The 25,916-nt window shown below is 41.6% G+C and overlaps 3 protein-coding genes across 6 annotated transcripts; all 3 read left to right on the forward strand.

The window, feature by feature from the left end:
* Positions 1 to 574: 574 nt before the first annotated feature.
* LOC146377182 (uncharacterized) lies at positions 575 to 10,950 on the forward strand. Of its 2 annotated transcripts, none has more exons than XM_084943967.1 (2): positions 575 to 830; positions 7,488 to 10,950. In XM_084943967.1, exon 2 carries the CDS (start codon positions 7,543 to 7,545, stop codon positions 10,588 to 10,590), a length of 3,048 nt encoding a protein of 1,015 aa, XP_084800093.1. In that variant the 5' UTR covers positions 575 to 830; positions 7,488 to 7,542; the 3' UTR covers positions 10,591 to 10,950. The 2 variants fall into 2 exon arrangements, with proteins under 2 accessions (XP_084800093.1, XP_084800094.1); XM_084943968.1 differs by lacking the exon at positions 575 to 830 and adding an exon at positions 859 to 4,552.
* A 2,621-nt stretch (positions 10,951 to 13,571) lies between these two features.
* Positions 13,572 to 16,159, forward strand: LOC146377183 (uncharacterized). The gene is made up of 2 exons (XM_084944093.1): positions 13,572 to 13,733; positions 14,148 to 16,159. Exon 2 carries the CDS (start codon positions 14,183 to 14,185, stop codon positions 15,692 to 15,694), a length of 1,512 nt encoding a protein of 503 aa, XP_084800219.1. The 5' UTR covers positions 13,572 to 13,733; positions 14,148 to 14,182; the 3' UTR covers positions 15,695 to 16,159.
* Positions 16,160 to 16,972: 813 nt separating this feature from the next.
* LOC146377184 (uncharacterized) lies at positions 16,973 to 24,841 on the forward strand. 3 transcript variants are annotated; one of them, XM_084944089.1, is made up of 3 exons: positions 16,973 to 17,282; positions 18,538 to 18,663; positions 19,003 to 24,841. In XM_084944089.1, the coding sequence occupies exons 2-3, from the start codon at positions 18,547 to 18,549 to the stop codon at positions 22,495 to 22,497; spliced, it is 3,612 nt and encodes a 1,203-aa protein (XP_084800215.1). In that variant the 5' UTR covers positions 16,973 to 17,282; positions 18,538 to 18,546; the 3' UTR covers positions 22,498 to 24,841. The 3 variants fall into 3 exon arrangements, with proteins under 3 accessions (XP_084800215.1, XP_084800218.1, XP_084800216.1); XM_084944092.1 differs by lacking the exon at positions 18,538 to 18,663 and having other exon boundaries at positions 16,974 to 17,282; XM_084944090.1 differs by lacking the exons at positions 16,973 to 17,282; positions 18,538 to 18,663 and adding an exon at positions 17,305 to 17,394.
* Positions 24,842 to 25,916: the final 1,075 nt, after the last annotated feature.

Genomic DNA, 25,916 nt, shown 5'->3' on the forward strand with positions numbered 1-25,916 from the left:
GTGCGTAAAAAAGATTTGTATGTGTAAAAAAGATTTGTGTGTGCGTAAAAAAGATTTGTGTGTTCAAAAAAAGCGCCCGTCCGACAGCCAAACCCATCTGTTCTCTGATTGGATTGTTACATTTGTGATTGACATGACATTGACCAATCAGATGAAAAGGAAGAAAAATAGGGTCAAAATTCGTACTTGTAACTTGCAGGGTTTTTTTTTCTAAGTCCACACACAAATCTTTTTTACGCACACACAAATCTTTTTTACACATACAAATCTTTTTTACGCACACACAAATCTTTTTTACACATACAAATCTTTTTTACGCACACACAAATTCTTTTTACACATACAAATCTTTTTTACGCACACACAAATCTTTTTTACACATACAAATCTTTTTTACGCACACACAAATCTTTTTTACACATACAAATCTTTTTTACGCACACACAAATTCTTTTTACACATACAAATCTTTTTTACGCACACACAAATCTTTTTTACACATACAAATCTTTTTTACAAGTACAAAATATTTATGACCACATTTTGAGCCCATAGCACAGGGTAGGCGCTGCTAGAGGCTTTCCGTTAACTGCGCACGCGCGGTGCAACCCCTTCCGCGCTTGCTGCAGCTGCAGCTTTCCGCTCAGTGCTCTACCTTCTGGCACAGCATCACATTTGTTCACCATAGAGCTGGGTTGAGCTGAGCTTTCCTTCCCTTCCCTTGAGAGTTCGTTCCTTGCGTGGACAGATGTCTACCGAGCAATTTCCTCTCCTTGTTCCCAGCCTTTGTGATTCCTCGTCTGCAGAAAACGTTCGCGCTCCTGTGACTGGTGAGTACGTGAAGATAGAAACGGGCGGTTTCTGTGGAGCTGCTGCTTCGTAGGTCATGGTAGCTAGCTTGCGAGCGTTAGTTAGTTATTCATTTCTTGGGCCTACTCGGGAACGTGGCCGGGCACCTCCTCCTGGTTAGCTTTCACTAGCAAACCCCCTTTGAGGTGTTTATGTACGGTGGGCGCAAATGTCAAGCTAGCTATCGGAGCTAGCAAAAGCTCTCATATGCTTCAGTTGGAGCTGTTTAAGCATTTGTTAGTGCAAAAGTAAGTTGGCAAAACATTGTAGCTGTGTTTGTTAGCAGTGCGTCCAGCATTAGCAAACTAACTTACACAGGTAACGCTATTATTCTTATGTTACTTAGCAACGACCCTGTCAGTGTGCATATTTATGCTCACCTTGCATTGAGTGTCTTGGCTGTGGTTGATCTTCTTGTTTATAGTCCGATAATGCAAGCAGCAAGTCAGACTGGCCTCCTCATGCTTGAACTTCAAATATTCAAAATATTCATAACATGATTATGTGTCATTACTTTAATTAATAACATTTTTAAAGTTATTGTGTTGCACATAGAGGAAACACTTTATGGTTGATGTTTCCCTAGAATTAATGTCATATCAATGACATTAACCTTTTGTGTTTTTGAGTGAAATCTGTGGCAGTTTTTAGGTTTCATCCATTCTTTGCCACATTAAAATGCACATTAAATTAAAGCTCAGTACAGAAAGTAAGGAAACTTCTTTGGTTAATTATTTGTTTGTTTTAATGCTTCTTGGCAATAAATCTGATATTGTTGGAAAGCCTATTTATTTTTCCCTTAAATGGTGCCATATTTGTTTGGAAATTGCATTTGTGGGTTGAGCAGCAGAGTTGAGTATATAAGTTGCGCCCGTGGGGAAAAAACGTGCCAAACCTAGTCTGGGACTGACGAGAAGACGTCATCTAAGATGACAACGTCACAGAGCAGGGTTTATCAGAGACTACTTCCACAATTTAGAAGTGAGAGGATCCCTGCAGTTCTGGCCTCAACCTCACCGAGCACTATTGAGATCAGCTTGGGCGTATTGTCGTGCTAGAGTGACCAACACAACTGTATAGAGATTGACAGACCACGTGACTTTCGCGCATTGCATGCCGGGAACTCGTGGCAAAACAATTCAAGTACCGCATCAAATGCAAGCATTTGCAGCACCGCAAAACGTTCATTCTCCGGTTCCAATACCTTCTCACTTTTTCTTTGCCCCCCCCAAAAAAGGAATGTACAAAACGAAGGAGAACAATGCCGGTCCGTACAAAGACAGACTTGATGAAAAGTCAAAGAAAAGATACGAGGAAACAATCAAAGGAGTGAAAGGTTTAGACCCTTACGAACACACAGAGTGGACAAAAGACGTTAGCGTGCTGCCCAACTTTCACCACGCTCGTATTTATAATTATACGGTTCTTGGAGTGAGTGCATACACTCATGAAGTTTTTAGTAACTTCAGGTCACTGCAACAAGCCCAGGTACAGTTTACCGACAGATGGGTACAGGACCTTGAAATGCACCGTGTAGAATGAAAGACCATCGTACATATCGTAAGTTTACCAGTCTCACAAATCGTCTTCATAAATACACATTCGTTAACCGTTTATTAATAGAACCTTTGAGCTCAACGGTAATTAATTAGTAGTGGAAATAATTTCTGGTACGCATTACAGAAATGTAGCAGTGACAATAATATTGTATGCTGTAATCCTACTGGGCAATTAGTGATACAAAAAAACAGTTTTATCCTGTGAATAAAAGTATATGCTTTTGTCAATGTACCATGGTAATAACAGAAGCGAAACGCAATATTGTGTCAGGACAATTCATTATTTATGCACAATAAACAAAGGAGCATAGCGTGACAATTTCTGTTCAGCGCCAGACTTGCTTGTAACCTATATCACCAATTATGTTATGAAAAATGACGTATTAACTACTACAAAACACTGACCTTTGTGGAAATGTTTGGAGCAGACTAGCATGTGAGCTGGAGTGTTCTGGGACGTTATATTTGGTCTTTGAATGGCTGCAATCCAGGCCATCTGTCGGCTCTTTGTTAATTCGGAAACATGGCTTGAACAATTTCTCTTCAATGACGTAATCCGATAACAACCGATCTCTTTACCCGTTGGCTTCCCGTGGCTGTCATACGACCGGCTATTGCAGTTAATAATACAACAGCTTCTTGCCATTTTTTTGTGTTTCTTTTTATCGCTGTGTAACTGATTTCAATTGAAAGCCTGCGTGCGCTAGTACCTCTTGCCAGGAGTTCCCAGAATTCTTTGCGGTTTTACCCCTGAATGACGTCACATTTTCAATCTCTATTGGCTGACTTGTGACAAATGCTAGTTGAAGAATAGCTGGTGACCAGCATGCGGAGTAGGTGCCAGGGTGCCGTGCATTATGCTTACAAATGGAGTACCATTTAAGGGGAAATAAACAGGCTTTCTGACAGTATAATATTTATGTCCAAGAAGTAATGTTACAATAATTACTTTTTGTATATTTTGTGCTCTTTGTATAAAGAGCACAGAAATTGTTTGTCATGCTCTTTTTAATAAAAACGCTCAGCATAATGTGGCCTTTAGTTAGATAAGAGGGCAGCGTTTTTTGTGTTTTTTTTTAACTGGTGCCCTTCCCGACACAAGGGATATTTTACTTGTTAGGCAAATGTGTAAACCACTACACTAAATCTTCTAATGTAAATAATTATTATTTAAAAATAAAATAAAATAAAAAAATTTGGCATCATAGTTCCAACCGATCTTTCTGCCATGATTGATGAACTACCAGAAAATCCACCTACCTCAGAAAGCTAAAAACTGGTCATCTAGACAGAGACCAGCAGCAAGAAAGTAGTACTGGGTAACTGGTCTGTGTTCAAAGCCTCTCATGAATCTGTGTGTACTGAACTAGACTAGTTTTGTGGTAGTTATATTGTTAATACTTGATCATCATTTACTCAACACAAAATATTTTTTTTTATTTGAGAGAATTGATTTCTGGTTTTCGTGAGCTATAAACAGTCATCATCAAAATTGATCAAAACAACTTAACTTAAATATTTGTTAAACATGTAATGAATATAGAATATATGAAACCATATGCATTCTTGAAATAACCTCTCAGTGCTGTTATAAGCCTGTTAGCTGTGGTTCACTTCAAAACAGTATAATGATTAGAAGTCAGAAATTACTATAAAATCAGTGTTTCTATTATCTATTGTCTATCCCGCGCAGCTTTCTATTATCTTTGCCACATCAGTGTTTTGATTTCTGTAAAAACTGTAAAAAGCTGTAGGTGAAGTAGAGTGACAAATTCTTGACAAGAAACATTTTTTGCAACCCTAAATATCACAGCATTGCCAGTATAAATGCACAGCTATTCGGTCCCTAGAAGTGCGATCACTTGTGACTTAAAATAACATTTTTGATATGGCAGCAAGGTTAAGAAAGCGTTTGAAGCTGCTAAAGCAAAGTAACAATAAAAATGTTGGAGTCAAACAAATCTTTAAGAACACAAAATATGGTAAACAAAATAAAGGTAACAGCAGCTACAAATGATTGGTGTGAAAATTCAGTAAGTGACTGTCATCACTGTCTTCTTTCAGCTGCTCTCTTTACAGCTTGCGACAGCAGATCATCTGCCTCCATCTATCCCTAGCATACTCTTCTGTTGCATCAACCCGCTGTACGTTGTCTTTTACTACATGCCTCTTTTCTGCGTGGTTTGCAACTCCATCTTTAACATCCTTTGTCCAGTATATCTACTGTCACTCCTCTGCACATGTCCAAAACATCTCAGCCTTTTCTCCTTTGCTAACTGCTCTATCTGAGCTGCCCCTCTAACATATTCATTTTAAATCTGGTCCACCCTGGTCTCTCACAGTGAAAATCTTAACATCTTCATCCCAGCTTCCTGTATACATCATAGAGGTCTCACTTCCTTCTCTTTCACTCTCGGTGCTGTCCTTCTATCACAAATCACCCCTGGCACTCTCTTCTTCACCTGTTTTGCACACATTTCATTGCTTTCAGCTATTTTTGGCTACTCCCGTATTGCCACAGCAGGTAGCTATCCATGTTTGACTTGGCAGATTTTAATGCCAGATGCCCTTCCTGATGCAAACCCTAAAGGATTTGTCTCCTCTCCGGACACTGTCCATCACTTTGCATTTTGCAAATCACAGAACACTTTGTTGGTTTCTCCTTTAATTTATCACCCTATCTGTATCAGCTAAGAGATTTCCTTTTTTTTTTTTTTTTTTTTAATATTTGGGTAGTGTAAATGAGTGAGTGCAGTTTATCGCATGACCAAACATGCAGCCATCTGGTTTTGCTCAGCAGCACAGCTTTGTTGAGGCTCTCCCAGTTGGGCATGCTTCAGAGGCAGAATCACAGTATCACAGGTCTGCACATTTTTTTCCTGCTGTCAGGAGTAAGTGGAAATGCACCTCATCATGCCAGTGGAAATGAGGGTCAGTCTGTAGCTCGAGGACCTGATCCCATTTCTGCAGAAAGACCTGATAGATTCTTCTGCAGTCCCTCCAATCTAGGGCATGCTTCATCTGCTCTGTAGAATGAGGTGTTGGGAGGAAAGACCTCTGCAAAAGGCAGCTCTGTCCAAGCGTGTCTTTTACCACATATTTATTTATGGTTTCAAATGTATCGCTTTTTTTTGGAGAAGACATGATAAAGCATTAATATAGTTTGGTCATAGTCACTAACATCCCAAATGACAATGTGCCTCATTAATAGTGTTTCCTATATTATTTGTTTTTACCTTTTATTCATATATATATTAGGGGTGCAACAATACTCGTATCGATATTGAACCATTCGATAATGTGCTTTCGGTTCGGTACGCATATGTATCGAACAATACAAATTTTTTAATTTATTTTATCAACTTTTCTTCTGACGATGCTGTCTGTGTTGAGCGCTCAGTGGATCTGCGTTCGACTACTCCCCCTAGGCTGCACTGTCGAGTGCAGATCCACTGAGCGCAGCGCAAGCTAGCAAGACAGAAGCTAAGCTCGTTGCAACATGGCAACTGCCTCAACGCTACCCGAAATTGAACCTCCCCCACCCTCATTCAGATCTGACGTTTGGAACTATCTTGGTTTTCATGTGAAGCATGACCCTGATGGTAAGTGCGTCATGGACAAAAGTAAAACAGTATGTCGGATGTGCCACGCAATGCTCAATTGGTGGGAACTAGTGCGTTAGCGCAGTTAGATCGTTAACGTGTTGACGCCGTCCAACCCCACGCACGGGGCGATCCGCGGTAACTCATTAACGGAGATTTGCCGCGTTATGGCGTTAATATCATTTTAACAAGATTAACGCTGACAGCACTAGTGGGAACACAACGAATATGACTGCACATTTACGCCGACATCATCCTAGTGCAAAGACAAGTGGAAGCAGACAAAAACAACAAGCACGCATGCTACAAACTTTACCCGAGTCATTTAGACAGCCGTTAGCACATGATTCTCCTTATGGGGACCTGATATGTTTAATATGCTGCTGAGAATATAGCCCAGAAGAAGCGTATAGTATAGCTTTTATTTTGGAAAGAGCCATTTCTCTGTAATAAACTCTCTTTTCCAAAGATGAGTGATTTCTCGATCAGACAGATTTATTTTTTTTATTATTTTGTTGTTTCAGCAACATTAAATTTAAAAACTGTACTTTTGAGTTAAAATATATATTTATAATTTTAATAAATGACAAATTGAAAAGGCATGAACATTTTTTTTGTATCAAAAAAATATCGAACCATGACACCAAAGTATCGAATCGAACCGAACCGAACCGTGAATTTTGTGTATCGTTGCACCCCTAATATATATATATTGTGAACAAAGATGGGACATTCTTTTGGCTTTTTGCATCAGTGACTTTGCTTTTCTCCAACCAAACAAAATTGGTCGGTGGTCATATGCAAAACTTTCTGCATTTTTTTTTTTTTTTTGTGCATAAATTAAGGTGATTTGTATACACATAGGTAAATAAAGCTCAAGGCTTAGTGTGTATGGAAAATGTTCCTCTATAATTTCTCCAAAGGGTTTATGGGTAGCAGGAAACCTAGAATTCTGGCTTCCTTATTGTTGTTTTGTTTTACTCGGGTTTCTGCTGGGTCAATTTAATGTTGCACTAAATTATTGTCGCACAAACACCTGCTATAATGCTAATTGGCACACTACAGACAGACTCAAGGGAATTAATTTTCTTCAAAGCTATATTAGCAAGAGATTATCCAGTCATAGTTGACCACTTTTACATACAATGATAAAGGCTCTACCCTTCTGTAATCTGCAATTGGCGGACTAATACCTGACGGACACTCTCCTCCTTAAATCTACTTTACATTTTTTTCAGTTGCCTTTTTTCTGTGTGAAAATGTACTCTCAAACGGTTTGGGGGTCACCGTAGGCCTGCCAAACCACAGGGTTTGCTCTACACTTGGGGAACCCTGGCATCAGTACTCATAAAAAACACATATAACTGTGGAATTAATTGAAATAAATATGTGTGCTTGTGGTGTATACTGTTAAACGGAGACTGTCTGCTTTCTATTGCTGACATCCTTTTGTTCATGTTGTTTGTGTGATTTACAGGAATCCATCCTGTTTGACCACCTGATCGCCTGCCTCACAGGGTAAATTGGCTGCCATGATGCTTGGGCTACAGGGAAACGCTGCCAAAGTGTATCGCTGTGTGGCTTGTTCAGCCACCTTTACTGGATTGGCCTCATTGCTAGTACATCAGGCAACCCATGCCAGCCCACCCTCCAAGGTCACCTCCCCTCCTCCAACCCAGCCTAACATCAGCCCACATGAAACGCCGTTTGCAAGTACAGACTCATCCATCGAGCACCTAAGCTCGCCAACACTCTTGCCTGACAGCCCTACACCTTCTTTCTTTATTTGTGATTGTGGAGAGGAATTTCAGGACTTTGGTCTTATGCTGGAGCACAAACGTTCACATATATCTCAAATACAGCTGCTGCAGCCCCTGGATAGTAACATTGTTCTCCCCAGTGCAACAGATTGCAATAAGGATTTTCCAACCCAGCATGTATCATTCACTCCTGTAACGCAGTCCAGTTTGGCCCTTGCTTGTCCCTCTACCTCCAAGTCCCCAGCTGTTGAATTACCTACTTTAACAGCCCAAAAAGCAGATGTAAGCCTGGAGGACAATATTGCCATAGTAACCGATCCTCAAGGCCAGTGTGCTCCCCCTGAAAATGATAGTGAGGAGCAACTTCAGAACATGTCATCCACTGCCGAGCAAATACCAGAGACTGTAGAGGAAACTAATTTCGAGGAGAACACAAATGCTGTCCGCAGCTGTGAAAAAGGAGAGAATTTGCCCACAAATAACATCCTTATGAAGCTGCTCGCATCAGCGTACATGAAACACTTACCCCTTCCTCAGAGTCAGGATCAGAACGAAAACACAGTTATCCCCAAGCAGGAAGCTGTACCCGTGGATATAACACCAGGATCAAAAACAGAAGCGGCGCCAATCAATGATCTGTCTATTGCACAGTTGAGGCGACTCCTTGCAAAACCCGATATAAAGACAAAGGCTCCATCCATTAGCAGAATTCTTGAGTCCAGTAAGAAGAGGGTTGTCTCTCTGACTAAGACTTTATCTCCTGTTGTAGTTCTCGAGACTCGTCAAAAGCTCATGGATCCTGTTGGTAATGGAACATACGGGAAATACCAGTGTGGCCGCTGTCGTAGGGTTTTTCAGAACCTGGACAGATTGACAGAGCATCATTTTTTACACAAAAAAGAGAGGATTAAGTGTTGTCGTCGATGCAAACAGCTGATCATTGGGAGACTGCCTTTGCCTGACAATCATGTGTGCCCTCAGTTCGGAAACAGGGCTCTACCGCCATCGAGCGCTTTAAAATCCAAGTTTCCATTTGCACAGAAAATAGTGCCGTTCCACAGTCTCAACAATGCGAAAAAGGTTTTCTTCTGTCCAATGTGCAAGCACAGCTATGCACGGAGGTGGAACCTCAAAACGCACAAGTGCCAAGGTCCAAGGTCAGTCCTCTCTCAGCAGATCAATCCCTCAATACAGAAGATGCTAGCACTGCAGTCCACTAACAGCATTGCCAGTGATGGTGTGGATGAAGTCAGTGCTGCATCCCAGAATTCCAAGAGCATTGCCGTGGGCACGGAAGTTACTGGCCGTATCAAGGTAGAGGTGACCTCTCCAAATGCAGAGCAGTCTGCAGTTTCACAATTGGCCTGGGCTCGCCCAGCACAGAACTTCTCCCCATTCTCCCTGAAATCTCCAGTGATGGAGCAGCACAAGGATAATTCTGTGTGTAGCATTTCACTCCAGCAAGGAGAAGAAAATAACTGGGATGCAGAAGCAGCCAATAGTGACGGTAGTAACGAAGGGCAGTGGACGATGCCTTTGGATGATGAAACGCAGGTGTTCAGTTCTGCAGAGAAGGGTGTTGATGACGAAGCGAAGAACTCCTTTTCAGTCGAACATGGTCTGCGCTATTTCGTCCGGGATGGAGTGAAACGATACCCGTGCAACAGGTGTCAGAAAACCTACAGCCGTGCTTCAACTTTGAGGCGCCACTTGCGACTCTGTGGTTTCAGGCCACGTGGGTTTGGAGCTATAGCACAGGGTGGTAGTCAGGGTTTGATTACACTGAATGCCAATAATATCAAACCAATGTTTTCCTGTTTTGTCTGTGGGAAGACCTTCAACCGCAAAGATAACATGATGGTTCATAGAAAAAGATGTCAGTTTCAACGAACCATGGCAGATGTGGAAAGAGGGACTGTGCAGACGAGCTTGCCAGGCAATGGATCAGCAGAGCCAGCAAGTCAAACCCAGGAGGATGATGGAGGAAACTGGGGCATCATGTCACTGCCGTCTGTACTTCCAAGGAGGGTGACGTGTGAGTGTGGGGTCGGATTTACGTCTCCGAGACTTCTCTTGGAGCATTTGCAGAAGCATGCTCAAGAATCGTACACTTGTCCAACTTGTGGAGAAACAGTCAATTCCTGGGCAGACTATGAAGTTCATTTGCAGATCCACATGCATCCTCATCACCAGTTACTGAAGGGACTACAGCCACAGCGATCACAACCACTGTTGATTCGATTTCAGCAGCAGCAACCTCCGCCACCGCAGCAGCAGCAGCAACAACAACAACAACAACAACAGCAGCAGCAGCAGCAGGTTCAGTCAGTGCACCCTCCTCCACAGAAGCAATCACACCCAGATCCACTACCAAATCCACCAAAGAAGCAGGGGAGGATTGTGTGCACACGATGCGGGAATACTTTTGCAACTCGCTGTTCCCTCCGAAGGCACATATCATGGAATCGATGCAAAGGTGCACGGGTTACAAATCAGTTTGCAAGCCCACCCAAAAGCGTGCACTGTTCCCACTGCAACGCTGACTTTCCGAACACCATCAGTCTGATTTTTCACCAGAGGAGCGGTGCCTGCAAGCCTGCCATCAAGCCTGTCCGCTGTCCTGTTTGCCTCCGCTGGTTTGGTACAGTGGAGAGTTTGCAGAAACACCTGCTGACTCACAAACAGTCTGAATCGTACCGATGTGACGTCTGCCAGGGTACGTACCCAAACCTGAAATCACTCAAAAACCACCGCAGGAGGATTCATCGCATCATGGCTGGGGACATAAATCCAAAAACACAAGAACAGCTTACATCTTAACAACATTTTTTAAAATTGTGTCTGTCTTGAGAGTGTTGGATTAAGAAATGAGCTCTTTTTTTATTATACTGTGTTCTTTTTGCTTTTTTGTTTTTAAACTTTACAGGATGTTGTACAGCTACGTAAGGTGTTTGTTTTTTTTTAAAGTGCGATAGTAGCTTAACCCTCTTTAAAAATGTTAAAAAAAAAACCCAGACATACTACACATTTTAGTTTTACTAAGTTGATCCTTATTTTCCCTGTTCTCAGTAGCCTGTAAATGATTGAATATTTGATAACCAAACTTTTATCATCGGGTTGGTGCTGTAGCTTGTTGTTGTTCTTGGTGTTAATAAAGATACCAGTATGTGAAACAGAAAAGTTGTGAACTCTCTCAATGGACATGTTAAGTATATTGACCAAACCTTATCAACTAAAGGGTGCTTACTTCATGTCGTCACAGTTTTATGTTTTATGCCACCTCCATCATCCTATGTGGTCTTTTGGAGTATTGTATTAATATTTCTGTAACTTAAGGTTTTCATGAATGTGATGTACCAAGATCATTAGATTGCTGCTTCATACTTAAATTGTAGGTACTCAATAGAAAGAAAACATATCTGAGATTTGCATATTTATGAGAGAATACCAATTTCCCTCCCATTTTTTTTATTTCCTTAATCTGTGTGGTCATTTATAGCACACTTTGCATATTACATAAGTACTAAGTGGCTTACTTAGGAGGAGCTCAATCTAGCCACAATTACCTGGACTCAAGGCTGCTGTCTGAACAGGCCATGTTAAAGTGTTTGTGGTATAATGGTAATCAGAATAAATCAACATGGTTGACAAATGAAAAGTACATGATGTGGGTGTGCACTAAAGTTAAAATGCTGTGATCTACACTTGAGAGCACAGTGCTCAAAAGCTGTACAAACAGGATTTCAAGCAGTTTATTTAATCCCTACTTGAGGAGATTTCAACTTTATTAAATGACCCTCATCAGCAGAATTAGAAGTGCTTAATATCTGTGTGTCTAAGGCAACATTCTAGAGCAAGTGGCACTGAGTCTGCTGCCATTTCCAAGGTCTGGATTGAACATCGTAAGTCAGTGTTTTTCTTTACAGCGTGAAATCTACAATTCACTGACATAAACTGCAGCAAATGCAAAAGTAGATTAGCAACAATCAGTATAGGTATTAGTTTAAGTAAAACTCACAGGCTGTGCCTGCTGTCGGAAGGTTTAATAACATTTGTGTTAACTTGTTTGTGTAAGACTCACTTAGGCTGGATTAAACTGGATTAAATGTACAGGTCTCACTGAGCTAGTGACATGGATAAAGGGACTTACCGCACACTCACCAGACACTATTAGGTACTTTTGGTGAGGCCATTTTTGCTTTCAGAACTGCTTTATTTCTTTGTCTCAGAGTCAACAAGGTGCAGGAAACATTCCTCAGAGATTTTGGTCCACGATGACATGATAGCATCATAGTTGCTGGAGCAACTGTGTGATGCAGCTTTGAGCTGCGCATCCATCATGTGAATCTCCTTTTCTCCCACATCCCAAAGGTGCGGTGAAATCACTGCCATGTTCAAGAAATCAGTTTCAGATCATTTAAACTTTGTGATGTGTTATTCTGCAAGAAGCAGACATCAGAAGATGGGTACACTGTGGTCACACAGGGTTGGACATGGTCAGCAACAACAGGTAGGCTTTGGTGTTTAAATGGTGTTCACTTGATACTAGTGGGTCCAAAGTATGCCAGGAAATTATTCTTTACACCATTATAGCAGTATTGGGGGTTTTTTTTTTTAACCCTGGAGAACCCATGGGGTCAGAGCCGACCCCATTGGTTTTCTAGGGAAACCAAGGGGTCAAATTTGACCCCTTGGGTTCTCCAGGGTTAAGGAGAAGGAAATATTAGCAATATTATGATGAAAGAATGGAAAAGATACTGAAACAAAAGGAGTAAAGCTTTGACTTATGAACCTTTGTTGTTGTAAATAGTTTGATTTCAACAAACTCTCTTCATCACACTATTTGTCAAAGTTCCTCAGGCAATAACTAAGAACTTAGTTTATGTAAAATGAAATTGGAAATTGTATAGAAATTGGATCTAAACCTAAATGTCCAAATCTAGTTCAGTATGGTCAAAGTTGAAGACCTCATATACAAATAAATTCACTATGTATTTAGATTATTCTCATATAGTTCCATATATGATTTAATGTGTAGATGTGTTTGGAAACTTGAGACAAACTTCTAACTTTTTACTTCTATAAATAAAACCTAGTAAAGAAATAATTATTTTGAAACCATATGAATGACAACTATCAAACCCTACAGTGAGTCAACAAATCCAATATATATATTCAATAAATACACTGAAATTAAACAAAGTATGATAGATTAGTAGTTTTCAGCATAATTCTAATTATGGACAAAGCCTACAAGAGATAATTACCACTTAATATCCAGAAGCTGTTTCATATTGGTAGAGAAGATTTGGCAAGTTTTTCACAGGCACAGCCCACGTGCTCAGCTCTGCTGCTAAATCACCAAATATGGCACCATTTAAGAAGAAATTAACAGGCTTCCCAGACAAAATTATTCAGTACTGTGATAACTGTTTACTGCGAAGATGCTTTAGATTTAAAGAGTTCATCTGTAGTTGTAAATTTGACATCAGTAATCTATTATTTCTTTGTTTTTCTTCTTTTTGTCTTGATTAAAAGGTGAGGTGAGTTGTAGTTGAATTGATTTTCTTGAGGTGTTTTAGCTTTAGCATCAGCCTACACCCTTTCGGTTTGTTCTATAAATTGAATAAAGATAGGGTATCTAAAACTTTATTGCTGGTTTTGTTTGTTTGTTTGTTTTGTTTTGTTATGTTTTGGGGGATTTTCTGATTTTCCTGATTTTTATTGTTATACTCGGTGAATGCGTTAAGATTCCCAGTTGGTGGCGCTAGTGCAACATAACAGCGTGTGATGTTTAAGAGAAGAAGATAAGGATTTCTCTTTTTTTTTTCCTTCTTCCCTCTTGTTTGTTCGGTGTGGTTACAGGCTAACTGCTACCTATTTGTGCTACATGCCGGCGACTCAGCCCATTTGTTAATGTCTCGCAAAACGACACCAGACAAACAGTTTGCAGCTTTTCCAAGGTAGTGCCTTACTATTGGGATGGCAGCGGTTTCGTTTTCATGTTGGGATGAGCTAATGATGTTGTATGTGATGTAGCAGAGGCTAACGCTAGCATGCTAGGCATGTAGCAAAGGAAGCGCGCGTTAGATAAAAAAAAGCCGTTATTAATTTTACAGCGTTGCTAGCTAAGGTGCTTTACCCTCCAGATGTCTCAAGTGTACAGTGCATTTTTGTGAATAATTCACCGCCTAATAATTTGGTTTTCCTTTCACAGTTGTAGTGATTTGCTAGTAATTGTGCAAAGCGCAGAAGTTTGGACTTTCCTTTATAGGCGAACAGCAAATGCATTTTAAACATGTAAAAAGAAGCTAAAAGTGATGTTCCGTACACTGCTTGTGATTCATATTTATTCTCAAACCTGCTTCTTCTACCAGGACCAGCGGGCTCCCCGTTAGCAGTGAACACACTAATGCCCAGTCTGAGGATGGAGACAGGAAGGCAAAGCGCCCTGGATTACAACTTGGTCACAGACCTGATGAATGGAGGGCAGTTTTGCTTCAGCTGTGAGCAGATATTTGCAAACAGGAAATGCCTGGAGGAGCATATGTGTTCATCCGCGAGTTTCATCTGCTCCTGCGGGACCGAGTTTACTGAGTACAAGCACATGCAGGAGCACAGCACTATGCACGAGCCTGGGCACCAAGTGCTTGATCACAAAACCATACGGAACCGCAGGATAGAGAAGCGCATAGAGGAGGAGGAGAAACTTAAAAGGATACAGAAGGGTGAGGTAATCTGGAATACGCCTAAAATGACCAATGCTTGGACAAAGGCCAGTGCACCCCCAGTTTCTTTGCCAGTGACTCCTGTGCTGCAGGTACCCAGTGCGTCGGTGTGTGTGCCGCAGCTTTGCGTGCAGCCTGCAAAAATTTCACAAGTGCCTGAGTTGTACCCATCAATGTCACAAGCATCTTTGCTCCCAAACCCCGCATCCTCAACAACAGACATGCAGAATATTTTCGCAGATGTTGGCGCACCGACAGTGGATGTCTGGACGCTTTATCAGCCAGTTGTGTTGCTGCCAACAGTGCGCAAGTTTAACAAGCAAAAGCCATACTCTTGTGGTAAGTGTGGGCAGTGTTTTTTCTCAAAGACCTTACTCATCTCCCACCACAACTTTCATGTTCCTGACAAAATTTCGGGCTGCATAGGATGTGGGCTGCTGCTCTCCAGCAAAAAGATCGTGCCTCGCTACCATGTATGTAACTCACCAAACAATGGATCCAAATTCAGGCTAGTCACAGCAAAGCCACTTGGTTTCAAGACTATGAACGTGACAAGTGGGGCAAAGACTCTGAGCGCCCTGGGTCTTCCGACTACTTCCTCTCTGCAGGTGACAAATCAGAATATTGGTGAACCGCCCCCCACTTCCATCTTGAAAATTAAGAGTGTCCCTTTCATTAACAATCAAGGGGTACGTGTCACTCCATTATTGCAGTTTAAGAATGCATCCAACCCCAACATCAGTGTGTCCTTTCCATCAAAGCCTCAGACTCAAAATCCTAGTTTGCAGTTAAAGATGCCCACAAACTCTGCAGGGGTGTCTTCTGCATCAAGTGGCTTCCCATGCCGAGTCTGTCATATTTCTTTTGAATCTGCTCAACTCCTTCAGAGGCACAAGTGTGTCAAAGCACGGGAGTTTATGGCCCAACACGTGCGAGGTGGCATGCAGCAGTTCAAAAAGATGATTCCAGCGGCAAGCCCAGTTCCTGCTCAGGTAAATGGCAAAAGGAAATACATTATACCACCTTCTGGTAATGTGAAGAAGAGCCAAATCCTGACTGTAAACTTGGAAAAAGGGCCTGTCAACGGGAACACGGGAGTAGATAGCGATGATGACTGTTACATCGTTGAAGGCGGACCAGACAAACCTGCTGAGATGATTTACCAAGTAACGTCATCTGTACCAATCAAGACTTGACAAAACTAGTGAGGCACATCCAGTCTGCATGTCATGTAAAATATGGACCAAGCGCATAGAGATGGCGACATCCTGGTTGAAAGGAATCTGCTCAGTTCACTGCACAGGAGCATGATGCTTCCTGGTTTGCTCAAGACTGTTTTAAGATATAGAGAGTAGTGATAATCTTTAATTCACCTCGATTTCTTTTGTTAATGCATTTCGAATTTATAAAAGTATGAAGGTGGTACCTCTGTGGTGGTTGCAGAAGATGAAAAAAAAAATGTACGTATGTGGGGGTTGAATCATGTTTGGTGCCCTAACCGGCACTATTATAGTTTTTGCTCTGTTTTTATGTTTTTAGTATGATCAGAATGTGTTGTGAAACTGTGGGGATTGGCCAAAATGCCCAGTGTGTTCATACCAGCTTTGTAGAGACTTTTAAGAATACAATATATAATGTATTAAAGTATATTTTCAAACTCAGTGTTTTGTGTTCATGACACTTTATAGTATTACATCACAACAATGTGATTGGTCACTTGCAATGTTGAACCTGGAACAACATTTATTATGATGATGTGGAAACGACACGAGGATATCAGATCCTGCATATTTTAATACTGCATTGTAAAGCGCTGGTAATCTTTCACAAAGTACATCAAATACATACAAACGTGAAAAATAATTCATTATAGATATTTTAAAGATACTGTCTGAAAATGAGGTATATTAATAGTGTATTAGTTTTTTTTTCTTAATTTTTATCAAGTTTTGTGCCTCCACTCTTAAAATTGCCTGTTTTTTTTGTATCCACCAAACTAATGACAGTTTCATTGTCATTAGTGGTTCTCCAGCAGAGGGAGCTGTTTCAAAGCACAAACAAAGCGACGTCGTGCGTCCATTCATTATGAGGTAACATCCATACCTTAAAATCAAAGATGCTGCAGAAGCGCGCATGCGGAGTTCACTTGTCTGTGTGTAATAGAAGCGTCAATTTAAATCCTATGTGTTAAGACAACATATGCCAAACTGGATATATATTGGGTGTACATTGAGATACCTGCTGCTTGCACATCTGACACGGACTCACTGCGAAAACTTAAAACTGCAGAACGAGTAGGAGTTGGGCATACTCACGTTATTGTTAATTGCTAAATGAATGTATGTCTTTTTGCCTTCCATGCTTCTTGTTTATAACATTTCTAATTGTCTCAGCAACACACACATATTGACAAACAGAACAAATCTGCTGTTTTTGTGTGCGCGTGTTCTGATTACAATTTTGAAAGTTTTCCCCATGAGGAGTTCCGAAATTTCCCACAGCACTCTAACTACCCGCTCTGTGCGCTCGGCTTAATTAACAGTTTTTTCAGGTTGCTTTGTGTGTGGATGCCGACTGATTCACTTCTGCAAACTGTTCAGAAAAGAAGAAAAAGCGAGGCTCACATTAACAGCTCAGCTCTTAGATCAGTGCATCCCTGTAAGAAAAGGGCGTCCAAAATGCCTCGTAGCCACAGCTTGAGTTAGCCAGTGCTAGCTAGTTCTAGTTTGAGCGGCGGTCAGCGCATGGCTACGCAGAAACCAGTTCTGACTCTCTCCCACGCAGGCAAGCACTTTGTGTTTACTATCACCCATCACAGACGTTCACAGATGAACTACACATGCGTTACTAGCTGTAAAGAAAGTTGTGTGAGCAGGCGTAGCGATTAATGCTTAAGGTTCGTGTGGCCTGTGATGTTAAATTATCGGAGCTAGCGATGTGGCCTAGCACACGATAACGCCTAACTCACATTGTTAGTCACGGCTTTGGTAGCTTTGAATGATAACTGGTAGCTGGGTTTCTTTTTAAATCTGTAAATGCTGTAAAACATTATAGAAGTGAGCCAGTGGGGCACGGATGTGTCTGAGAGGGGGTTCAAATGTGAGTCAGCAGCTCGTGAGCATCACAAAGTCTCCATCAGATGAAGTGTTCCTGCAGTGGAGATGAAAGGCAGGATAACAATAGCAACCATGCACATCTTGTCAAGCTAGGCTGGATTTCTAATGTTACATCTAATCCATATGCCCTGTGCTTTTGCAAACTGCAGTGAATCTACTTTGAGCCTGGATAGTGTGCATGTTTCTGCGGGTCGGTCGCTTTAAACTGTTGGTGATAGATGATGAGCTTTAAATATTGTCATACAGGGTATTGTTATTGATTGTATTGTTAAAGGTGCCTATTAGGGAGCTCATTCCAAATAGCTTGTAAGCAGTTGTGTAATGATGCATCATTATTTATAAGATGCTATATGGTTTTTATTTTTTTTAATTGGCAAAGTCCATCTCCTGCTTCTGACTAACTTTTATATAACTGTTGTAGAAGAAATGCTAGATTTACCTCTGGAAATGTAATGGGAAAAGGGTGTCAGTCCCCTTAGAGGCGTATTTTCAAGTCACGAGGTTATGAAACTCAGCAGTTCTCTGTAAAACCAGTTGCAAACTCTGCTTCTTTCCTAGCGGGTTTAGATCATTGTAAAAGGTTGCTCATCTTCTTGTGGGAAAACTTTGAAGTTTTGCAAAGCAGCATATGCTTATTGAGCTTAAATCTGGCTGTGTGTGATCCAGTTATGGCTTTTACTATACTTCTCCAGTATAAATTTGCAGTTTGGTACACCTATCTGTAAAAATAGTCAGTGGGTGCATGAGATGATCCCAGTTCAACCATCCACTTTAAACTTATCATGACAAATGGGCATGGCATGCAGTTTATTAGTAATTTTCTATTTTTCATCCTGGGAATAATTACTCCCCAGCCCGAAGCGTTTTTGCTTTTACGCGTCGCTGCTCGTTTTACAACCTCCTTGTCGCTGTTTAATCCACAGACTCTTGACATGGGGAGTAAAATGTCCTTCAGCAGAGGAAGCAGTGACCAAAATACAGTCTCTGAGTTAACTTCTGTGGCACCTCAACCTCGCAGTTCCAATCATGCCTCTTCGGACTGCAAGCAGGTAGCCAGTAAGAAAGACAAGTGGATGAGCTTGTGCTGTTTATTACAGTATACAGCGTCATTTAAATCTGCACTAATGAAGAGCGCAGTCTGATGTGATGTGTTATGAAGTCATGCATCTGTGCATATGTGAATATGCACGCTTAGTTTTCCAGTTTGAACCAATTTTGGTAGATATATTTGTGCAAATATCTCTCTATAGTTTTTGAAATGTGCAAATGATTCCCAGTTCATGTGTTTATTCTTTCCACCTTTAATAAACATGCTTTTCCAAATGATTTGTGCAACAAAAATAAAATCATTAATTCATTAATGTTCACTCTTCTTTTTACTTCCACAGATACCCGAAGGTAAGACATGCAGTGAGGGAGACGTGGACTCCAGGCCGGGAGATAAAATGAAAGGGACGGCATTGAAACAGCCTGGGAGCAGGGAGTCTGATGTTCATGTCAGCTCTGAAAGAGCTGGTGAGAGAAACTGTCAGCGCAGTGAGGCAGTGCCCTCACAGGCAGAGGTGGAAGAAAAATCTCTGACTCCTGCTAGCGTGTGCAGCTCTACAACAGACAGCCAAGGGAAGCCCGTGATCATCCACAAGAAACGTGGGAGACCCCGTAAAATCAAACCAGCCCCGACTGAAGACAAAAGAGGTCCAGATGCTGCAGATGCTGTTCAGCATAAGGAAGTTAGCACCACCATACCTTTGCCAGCAAGTGTGGAAAACCACAACAGTGACGATTTGCCTTACGCTGTGGATAGTAAGTTAATAAATAGTGCGGCTCATAATGAGATGCCCACTCCTCAGCCTGTCCTGGATAACAACGTACAAGTCGCTGCTCCTTTGCTGCCAAAAAGAAGACCAGGAAGGCCAAGAAAATCAGAAGTGGCAGCTTTTCAAAACCAGGTTTCTATGGCTGCTCCTGGTCCTCATGCTAATAAGTTTAGCAGTCCTGCACGAACACTGAGGAGTAGGGTGGAGCAACCTACTTTGATGCAGGATGATAAGTTAGAATCTCATAGCAAGAAGGACAAGGAGGATCTAAAACAAACTGAAGCGGGGACTACACAAAGTACTCGTACATCCAACTCTAAAGGTGTGAAGAGACGAAGGACTAAGTTGCAAATTGATCAGCAACTTCCAGCAAAAGTGTCCAAGCTGGATGAATCCCAGGAGGCCTTGCTGGCGTTGAGCACTGACATAGACTGCGGAAAAAGCACAGAGACAGAAAAACAGGTGGACACTGACAAACATGAGACTGATTCAGATGTGAGGGATGATCAGCTCCCACTGCATTCTGGGGAAGGACTAGAGCAGGAGAAGCAACAAGACAAAACTGCATTACCAAAAGCAGAGGTGAATTCCCAGCCTGAGCCTGAAGCTATTCCTTCAGACAGCTTGAAAGAATCTGATTTGCCAAACCCAACTCAGACTGATAACCTTAAAGTAAATCAGTCATTGAACATAAATGGCAGCGAGGAGTCACCATCAGAAACACCAGACTTCTCAGAGTCTCCAGCAGATGCAGAGCTGCCAAAGGCAAAGCCCTCTAGCACAGATACCCTGACTCCCCCTGAGCAAACGCGGACATCTATTGGGGCCCCGTTTGCTGTCAAAGCTGAGAATTTAGAGCTAGAGCTGGAGCATTTAAAACCTGCGCCCAGGTCAAATAGCCCCAATTCTTCCCAGCACAGCACCACTCCCTTAGTTAAATCTGAGGTTCCAAATGTTGTTTTTCGACGCAAGAGAGGTGGTAAGAGGAGGAGGATGGTAAACAAGGTTTTATTATCAAGAGAGCATCTTGTAGAGAACCACGAAGCGGGTGGTGACACCCAACCAAAAACACACTGCAGTGATGAGGAAAAGGAAGCTAACGCCAGTGTTGGCGAAAATGTCATTTATACTAAAAAGGGGGGTAAAACCCTGTTGAAATGTGGTTACTGTGGTCGTACTTTTAAGTTTCTGTCTCAGTTTGTCATCCATCAGCGCATTCATACAGGAGAGAGGCCGTTCAAGTGTTCAGAGTGTGGCAAGGGTTTTAGCAAAAACTCTAACTTAAATCTTCATCTCAAGACCCACAGAAAGAGCAACATATATCAGAAGTGCCCATATTGCAAGATTAAATTCTCTTGCTCTGAGTACGCTGCACATATGGAAATGCACGCACACGAGCTGAATGAGGAGTGTAAGAACAGCAAGGCTGAGGAACAGAGCAGAGAACCAGCAGAGGAAAGCAGCAGGGAGCTGCAAAGAGCAGTGGAAAAAAGAGAGAAAAAAGTCTGCCAGTACTGTGGCAAATCATTCCCATTTCAGTCGGCGCTCATAAGACACGTCCGAGTCCACACAGGAGAGAAGCCTTATAAGTGCGACATCTGTGGCAAAGCTTTCGGGCAGGCCTATTTCCTCCGTGTTCACGAGCTCACGCATTGGTCTGTGAAGCGTTACAACTGCACCCATTGTGAAAAATCATTTACTCACTACAGCAATGCAAAAAATCACTCATGTAGACCTTTGGGAAGCGATGACAACGCGCAAGCACACAGACGCCCAAAGCCTTCGCTAACGTACACATGCCACATCTGCAAGAATGTTTTTGACCATTTGCAGGAGTTCAACAGCCACATGCGAGAGCACACCGGCGCAAAGCTTTATCGCTGCTTGTACTGCGACAAGCTGTTCGGTGTGCTGTCTGAATTCAACACCCATCGCAGTCAGTGCAGCGTGGAAAAAAATGCCTCCAGCTCTGCGATTAAGGAGGAGGAGACGGTGTCGTTAATTCAGTACACAGTGCCTGCGCTCAGGTGCTCATCGGCGCACAATTCAGCTCTGGTGGCAGCTGCCAGCTGTGAAACGCAGAAGAAACAGCCACAGATCATCCGCAAGAAACGCTCCAACAACTTGAAAAAACCGTTCCAGTCCACGGTCATACCAGCTCACAATCTCTCACACCTAGTGTCAAAGTTAAACAAAGTAGACAACAGATCAGATCCCAGGAGATATCTGTGCCCAAACTGTGGGCGACTCTTCAGACACATGGGCAGGCTCAGAGCCCACATGCTCACACACGCCCCAGGTCAAAGCTACACCTGTGCCTGCTGTGGTAAAACACTAGGAAGCTGGAAAAAGTTGTGGCACCATCAGAGAATTCATCGTCACAGGGATGGCCGCTTCACGTGTCCTCAGTGCGGGCAAGGTTTTCGGTTTGTAGAGCCTTACAAAAAACACATGAGTGAGCACCCAGAGTTCCAGTGGGTTCAAGTCAGGCCCAAGAAAGTGTTTCTGCCTTATCAATGCGAGCGCTGCAGGTGCAGCTTTAAAACTCTAGACATGCTGTTTAGTCACCAGCTCTGCCATTCCTCAACGCAAGACATACGCAAAGACTCTGATTTTGATTTATCAGTAGATGATCGCAATGCACCATCAAACACGAAAACGCTAAACCCTCCCACCAATAATAGCATAGAAACATTACGCCAAGCTTCTGAGGAAATTAAATCTCTCTCAGATCCCTTATCTAAATATCCAGACCCAGTTTTTCAGGAATCAATTGTGACTTCCTGTGTTCAAAGCCAGGATCCTGATTTGGGTAATTCTTCTGAGCATCCCAGCAGGGCAAATGTAGTGCAAGATAAAGAGGCCAGTTGTGACAGTGTAGGTAAAAATGGACTTGGAAAACCCATTACCCCTTTAAGAACTGTGAAGAAACACGTGACTCAGAATGCCAGCATGTCAAATGAAAAGCCTTCAGATGGTGTGAGCTGTGCTGTGTGTGGAAGTTCCTACGCAGCCATTTCAGACCTTTATCAGCATTATTTGCAGCACGCTAGAGGCCAGGTGTAATGATTTCAAATCAAAATACATTTAAATGGCCATCAACGTTCTGTGCCCATCACGTTTTTCCACTCTGGGGTCCTTGTAAACCTGTATTAAGCTACATTTCCACACAAATGTCCCAGGAAATTTCAAGGCACAAAAAGCTTTCTTCAGACTGTTGGTCGTCTGCATTTCCACCATGATTTAAAGAGCTGTGAAGATTAGGCAAATTAGGCATGCCACTATATTGCAGATCACTACTTCAGCGTAGAGCACACTAAAATGTTGATGTCGTAATGTGAAATGAGGGAGGTGAGCGCGCAATTCTTTGTCACTAAAGAGACATGCAGTCATCACAAAGTGGATCCAAAATGTTAGATTGAACATATTTTGTGAGGTATTGCAGCATGTTGTGATGTGAGTGAGAAGTGCAGTAGTTGCAGACATGAACCAAAGCCCCATTCACAGTAATACCGCTTAGAAAGGATGTTTTGTTAGGTTAAATATTTCCTCAAAACTCTAAAATATTGCTGGGTCCCTGGAAAACATCCTGATTTACTCCGCAGGTTCCTTATTCTTTGGGAAACCTGTGGTGGAAATACAGCTTTAGATAAATCCCCAAAAGTAGATTATGTTTATCTGGACATAGAGCTTTCAGTGGGAGAAATGTTTCATCACTAATCCAAGCGACTTCTTGGGTCTCAGCTCAATGCAGGTTTTGTTGGGTTCATTTTATGAGAGAAGACAAATATGCAAAGTACATTTTCTTAAGTTTATTAAGCAGTTAAAGGTTCAAGTTAAAAACAGCTGTGGAAACGCAAATGTACTGTTTAATATGTTGGGGAAACCTGCAGTCAGCTGAGACTGAAGAAGTCACTTGGATGAGTGACGACAAGTTTCTCACACTGAAAACACCACGTCCAGATGAACTGAATCAACTTTTTAGGATTTCCTTACCTGGATGATTCAGCATGCATCAAGACAGCTTTGAATAAAGGTAATGAAATGTTGTTGCACACCTGAGAAACTTAGACACTCAAGTGACTTGGAGGATTATGCTCTAATCGTTTAGTCAGCTGTTTGTCAGGTTTAGGCAACACCTGCGGCTAAAAGCCACTAACCTTCCTTTTAGTATTCTGTAATTAAATTCGTATAAAATGAACAGAAGACCTGTAGATAAAGAGAGAAGTGCAAATTTGATACGAGTGCTCTGTGTCAAATTCAGTTTAACCAGAAGCCACCCTGGGATTATGCATTATGCCTATTTCGCAGCAGCCACAGCAGATAGTAGGGAGACACAGGTGCCACTAATCTAAACACATTATTAAAGCTTCCTGTCTGTTTAGCCGCTATTTTAAGTCAAATGGCTGCTGTGAAATAGGCCTGTTGGATACATGTTTATGATCATAAAGAGAGTGGTCCTTGGATGGATTTTGTTTTGCTTTTGAGCACAATATTCACTATTCTTTTGAACCATCACATTCTTGCCGCCCTACATCTTTCTCATTTTACAAATTGGAGAAAATACACTGTGCTCTGTGGTGGTGGGGTGGTGGGGTGGGGGACACAGTACTGCTCCCACTAATGAGGCATGGATTGACTGACTAACAAGTAAATACAACATATTGGACATTGACACTGTGGGTTCAGTATTAAAATCTACTTCGTGCAGATGTTTTCTTGGCTGTTACAGTGTACCGATTACAATTTTGTTTTGGTCCACAACAATAACGTGTTCTGGCATTTTGTATTTACATTTTAAGAGTGACTATCAGTTTTACTCATGAATCATTTTGTGAGCCTGTGTGATCAACTGAATTATCGCAAAGTTTTTCAATAAATACTGACAAACACACGTTCCTCATTTGTTGAGCCAAGCTTGTTTTGTTGAACGACGATCACTGTTTACAGCTTTTGGAAAAGATGCTTTTTCATGCTTTGTGTATATGTCACGCTTGAGTTCAGTGGAGTCCTTTAAACCAGTGGTCCCCAACCTTTTTTGCACCACGGACCGGTTTAATGTCAGACAATATTTTCACAGACCGGCCTTTAAGGCCGCGGATGAACACAACAAAATAAAATGATGCGACCAAAACAAAAACTGTGGTATTTCGTAATTATAATAATAAACGTGAATTCACTGTGTAATTGTCTAACTTTACTAGCAGCTAACAATAAAAACCCTGAAAACCATAAATTTCACACCCGAGCCTCTCGCGGCCCAGTACTGGTCTGTGGCCCGGGGGTTGGGGACCGCTGCTTTAAAGAATTAACAATTCAAAGCAGTTTCTGAATGGACACCTTGCAGTGTTGTAAATAATTTTCTTCTATAGTTTGTCTTAATAAAATAAACATCACTTTTGTAATCAAATCGTTATTCTTTATTTTTAAGTTCTATCGGCTTCTCCGGCATGTTTTCGCACTGAAAGGCAATAAGTCAGATTGATCAATAGGTACCGAGTTTGTGTATTTAAGTTAATAAGGGGTCTTAATAAAACATTTTAAAGCAAAAACTTATAATTGTAGTATTTGACCATCTTTAAAAGTATTAAATTATCATCAGAGGAATAAAAGCCTTCAAAATATTGTTAGACCTACCATTTCCTTTTTATTAGATAACAAGGACACCAGTATCTTTGTCCTTTTTTTCCACTGTCTGGAAGATAAGGGCAAAGTCCTGATGTTTATGTATTCCACTGAAACCCAAATACTACTTTTATTGTGTGATTTTAAAAAAGTTTGGTATACTATAATGTGTGAAAGTATTGAACTTACCCTCATTTAATAATAATAATGGATTGGATTTATATAGCGCTTTTCAAGGCACCCAAAGCGCTGTACAATGCCACACTCTCCCATTCACACACTGGTGGAGGCAGCTACGGTTGTAGCCACAGCTGCCCTGGGGCAGACTGACAGAAGCGAGGCTGCCATATCGTGCCATCAGCCCCTCTGGCCAACACCAGTAGGCGGTAGGTGAAGTGTCTTGCCCAAGGACACAACGACCAGGACAGAGAGCCCGTGGATCGAACCGGCGACCTTCCGGTTACAGATGCGCTTCCCAACCCCCTGAGCCACAGTTCTTTATGTTTTGCTTGGAAAATGGAGAATATCTGTGGAGATCTACTGAAATATGTATATTTCAAAAAATATGAATGGGTATAAGGGACAGACTGAGTTTGTACGATTGCAACAAGTTTGAAAATCAGTATTTGGTATGATCGCTTTTATTTTTCAACACAGCTTAACCCTATAATGCCTTTCTATCATATTTAATACATGGGTTTCTGAGACCTCTATCTCATCAACATGATCAATAGTTGATATAATTTCTAAATGTTATGGACAAAAGTTCTTTTTGTCTAAAATTAACATTTTTGTTAACAAAAAGTTGCCAATCTATCGAATGTGATACAAAAAATAAATCATACACAACATGATATAGA

Source organism: Perissodus microlepis, chromosome 11, assembly GCF_051167445.1.
Source record: "Perissodus microlepis isolate ML-2025 ecotype Zambia chromosome 11, ASM5116744v1, whole genome shotgun sequence".
Classification (NCBI taxonomy): domain Eukaryota; kingdom Metazoa; phylum Chordata; class Actinopteri; order Cichliformes; family Cichlidae; genus Perissodus; species Perissodus microlepis.

Excerpts from the sequence above, each read along its gene's own strand:
- LOC146377182 (XM_084943967.1), top strand. The coding sequence starts at position 7,543 with ATGATGCTTGGGCTACAGGGAAACGCTGCCAAAGTGTATCGCTGTGTG.
- LOC146377183 (XM_084944093.1), top strand. The coding sequence starts at position 14,183 with ATGCCCAGTCTGAGGATGGAGACAGGAAGGCAAAGCGCCCTGGATTAC.
- LOC146377184 (XM_084944089.1), top strand. The coding sequence starts at position 18,547 with ATGGGGAGTAAAATGTCCTTCAGCAGAGGAAGCAGTGACCAAAATACA. Across the intron at positions 18,664-19,002 it reads CCTCTTCGGACTGCAAGCAG|ATACCCGAAGGTAAGACATG; the intron begins GTAGCCAGTAAG and ends TTACTTCCACAG.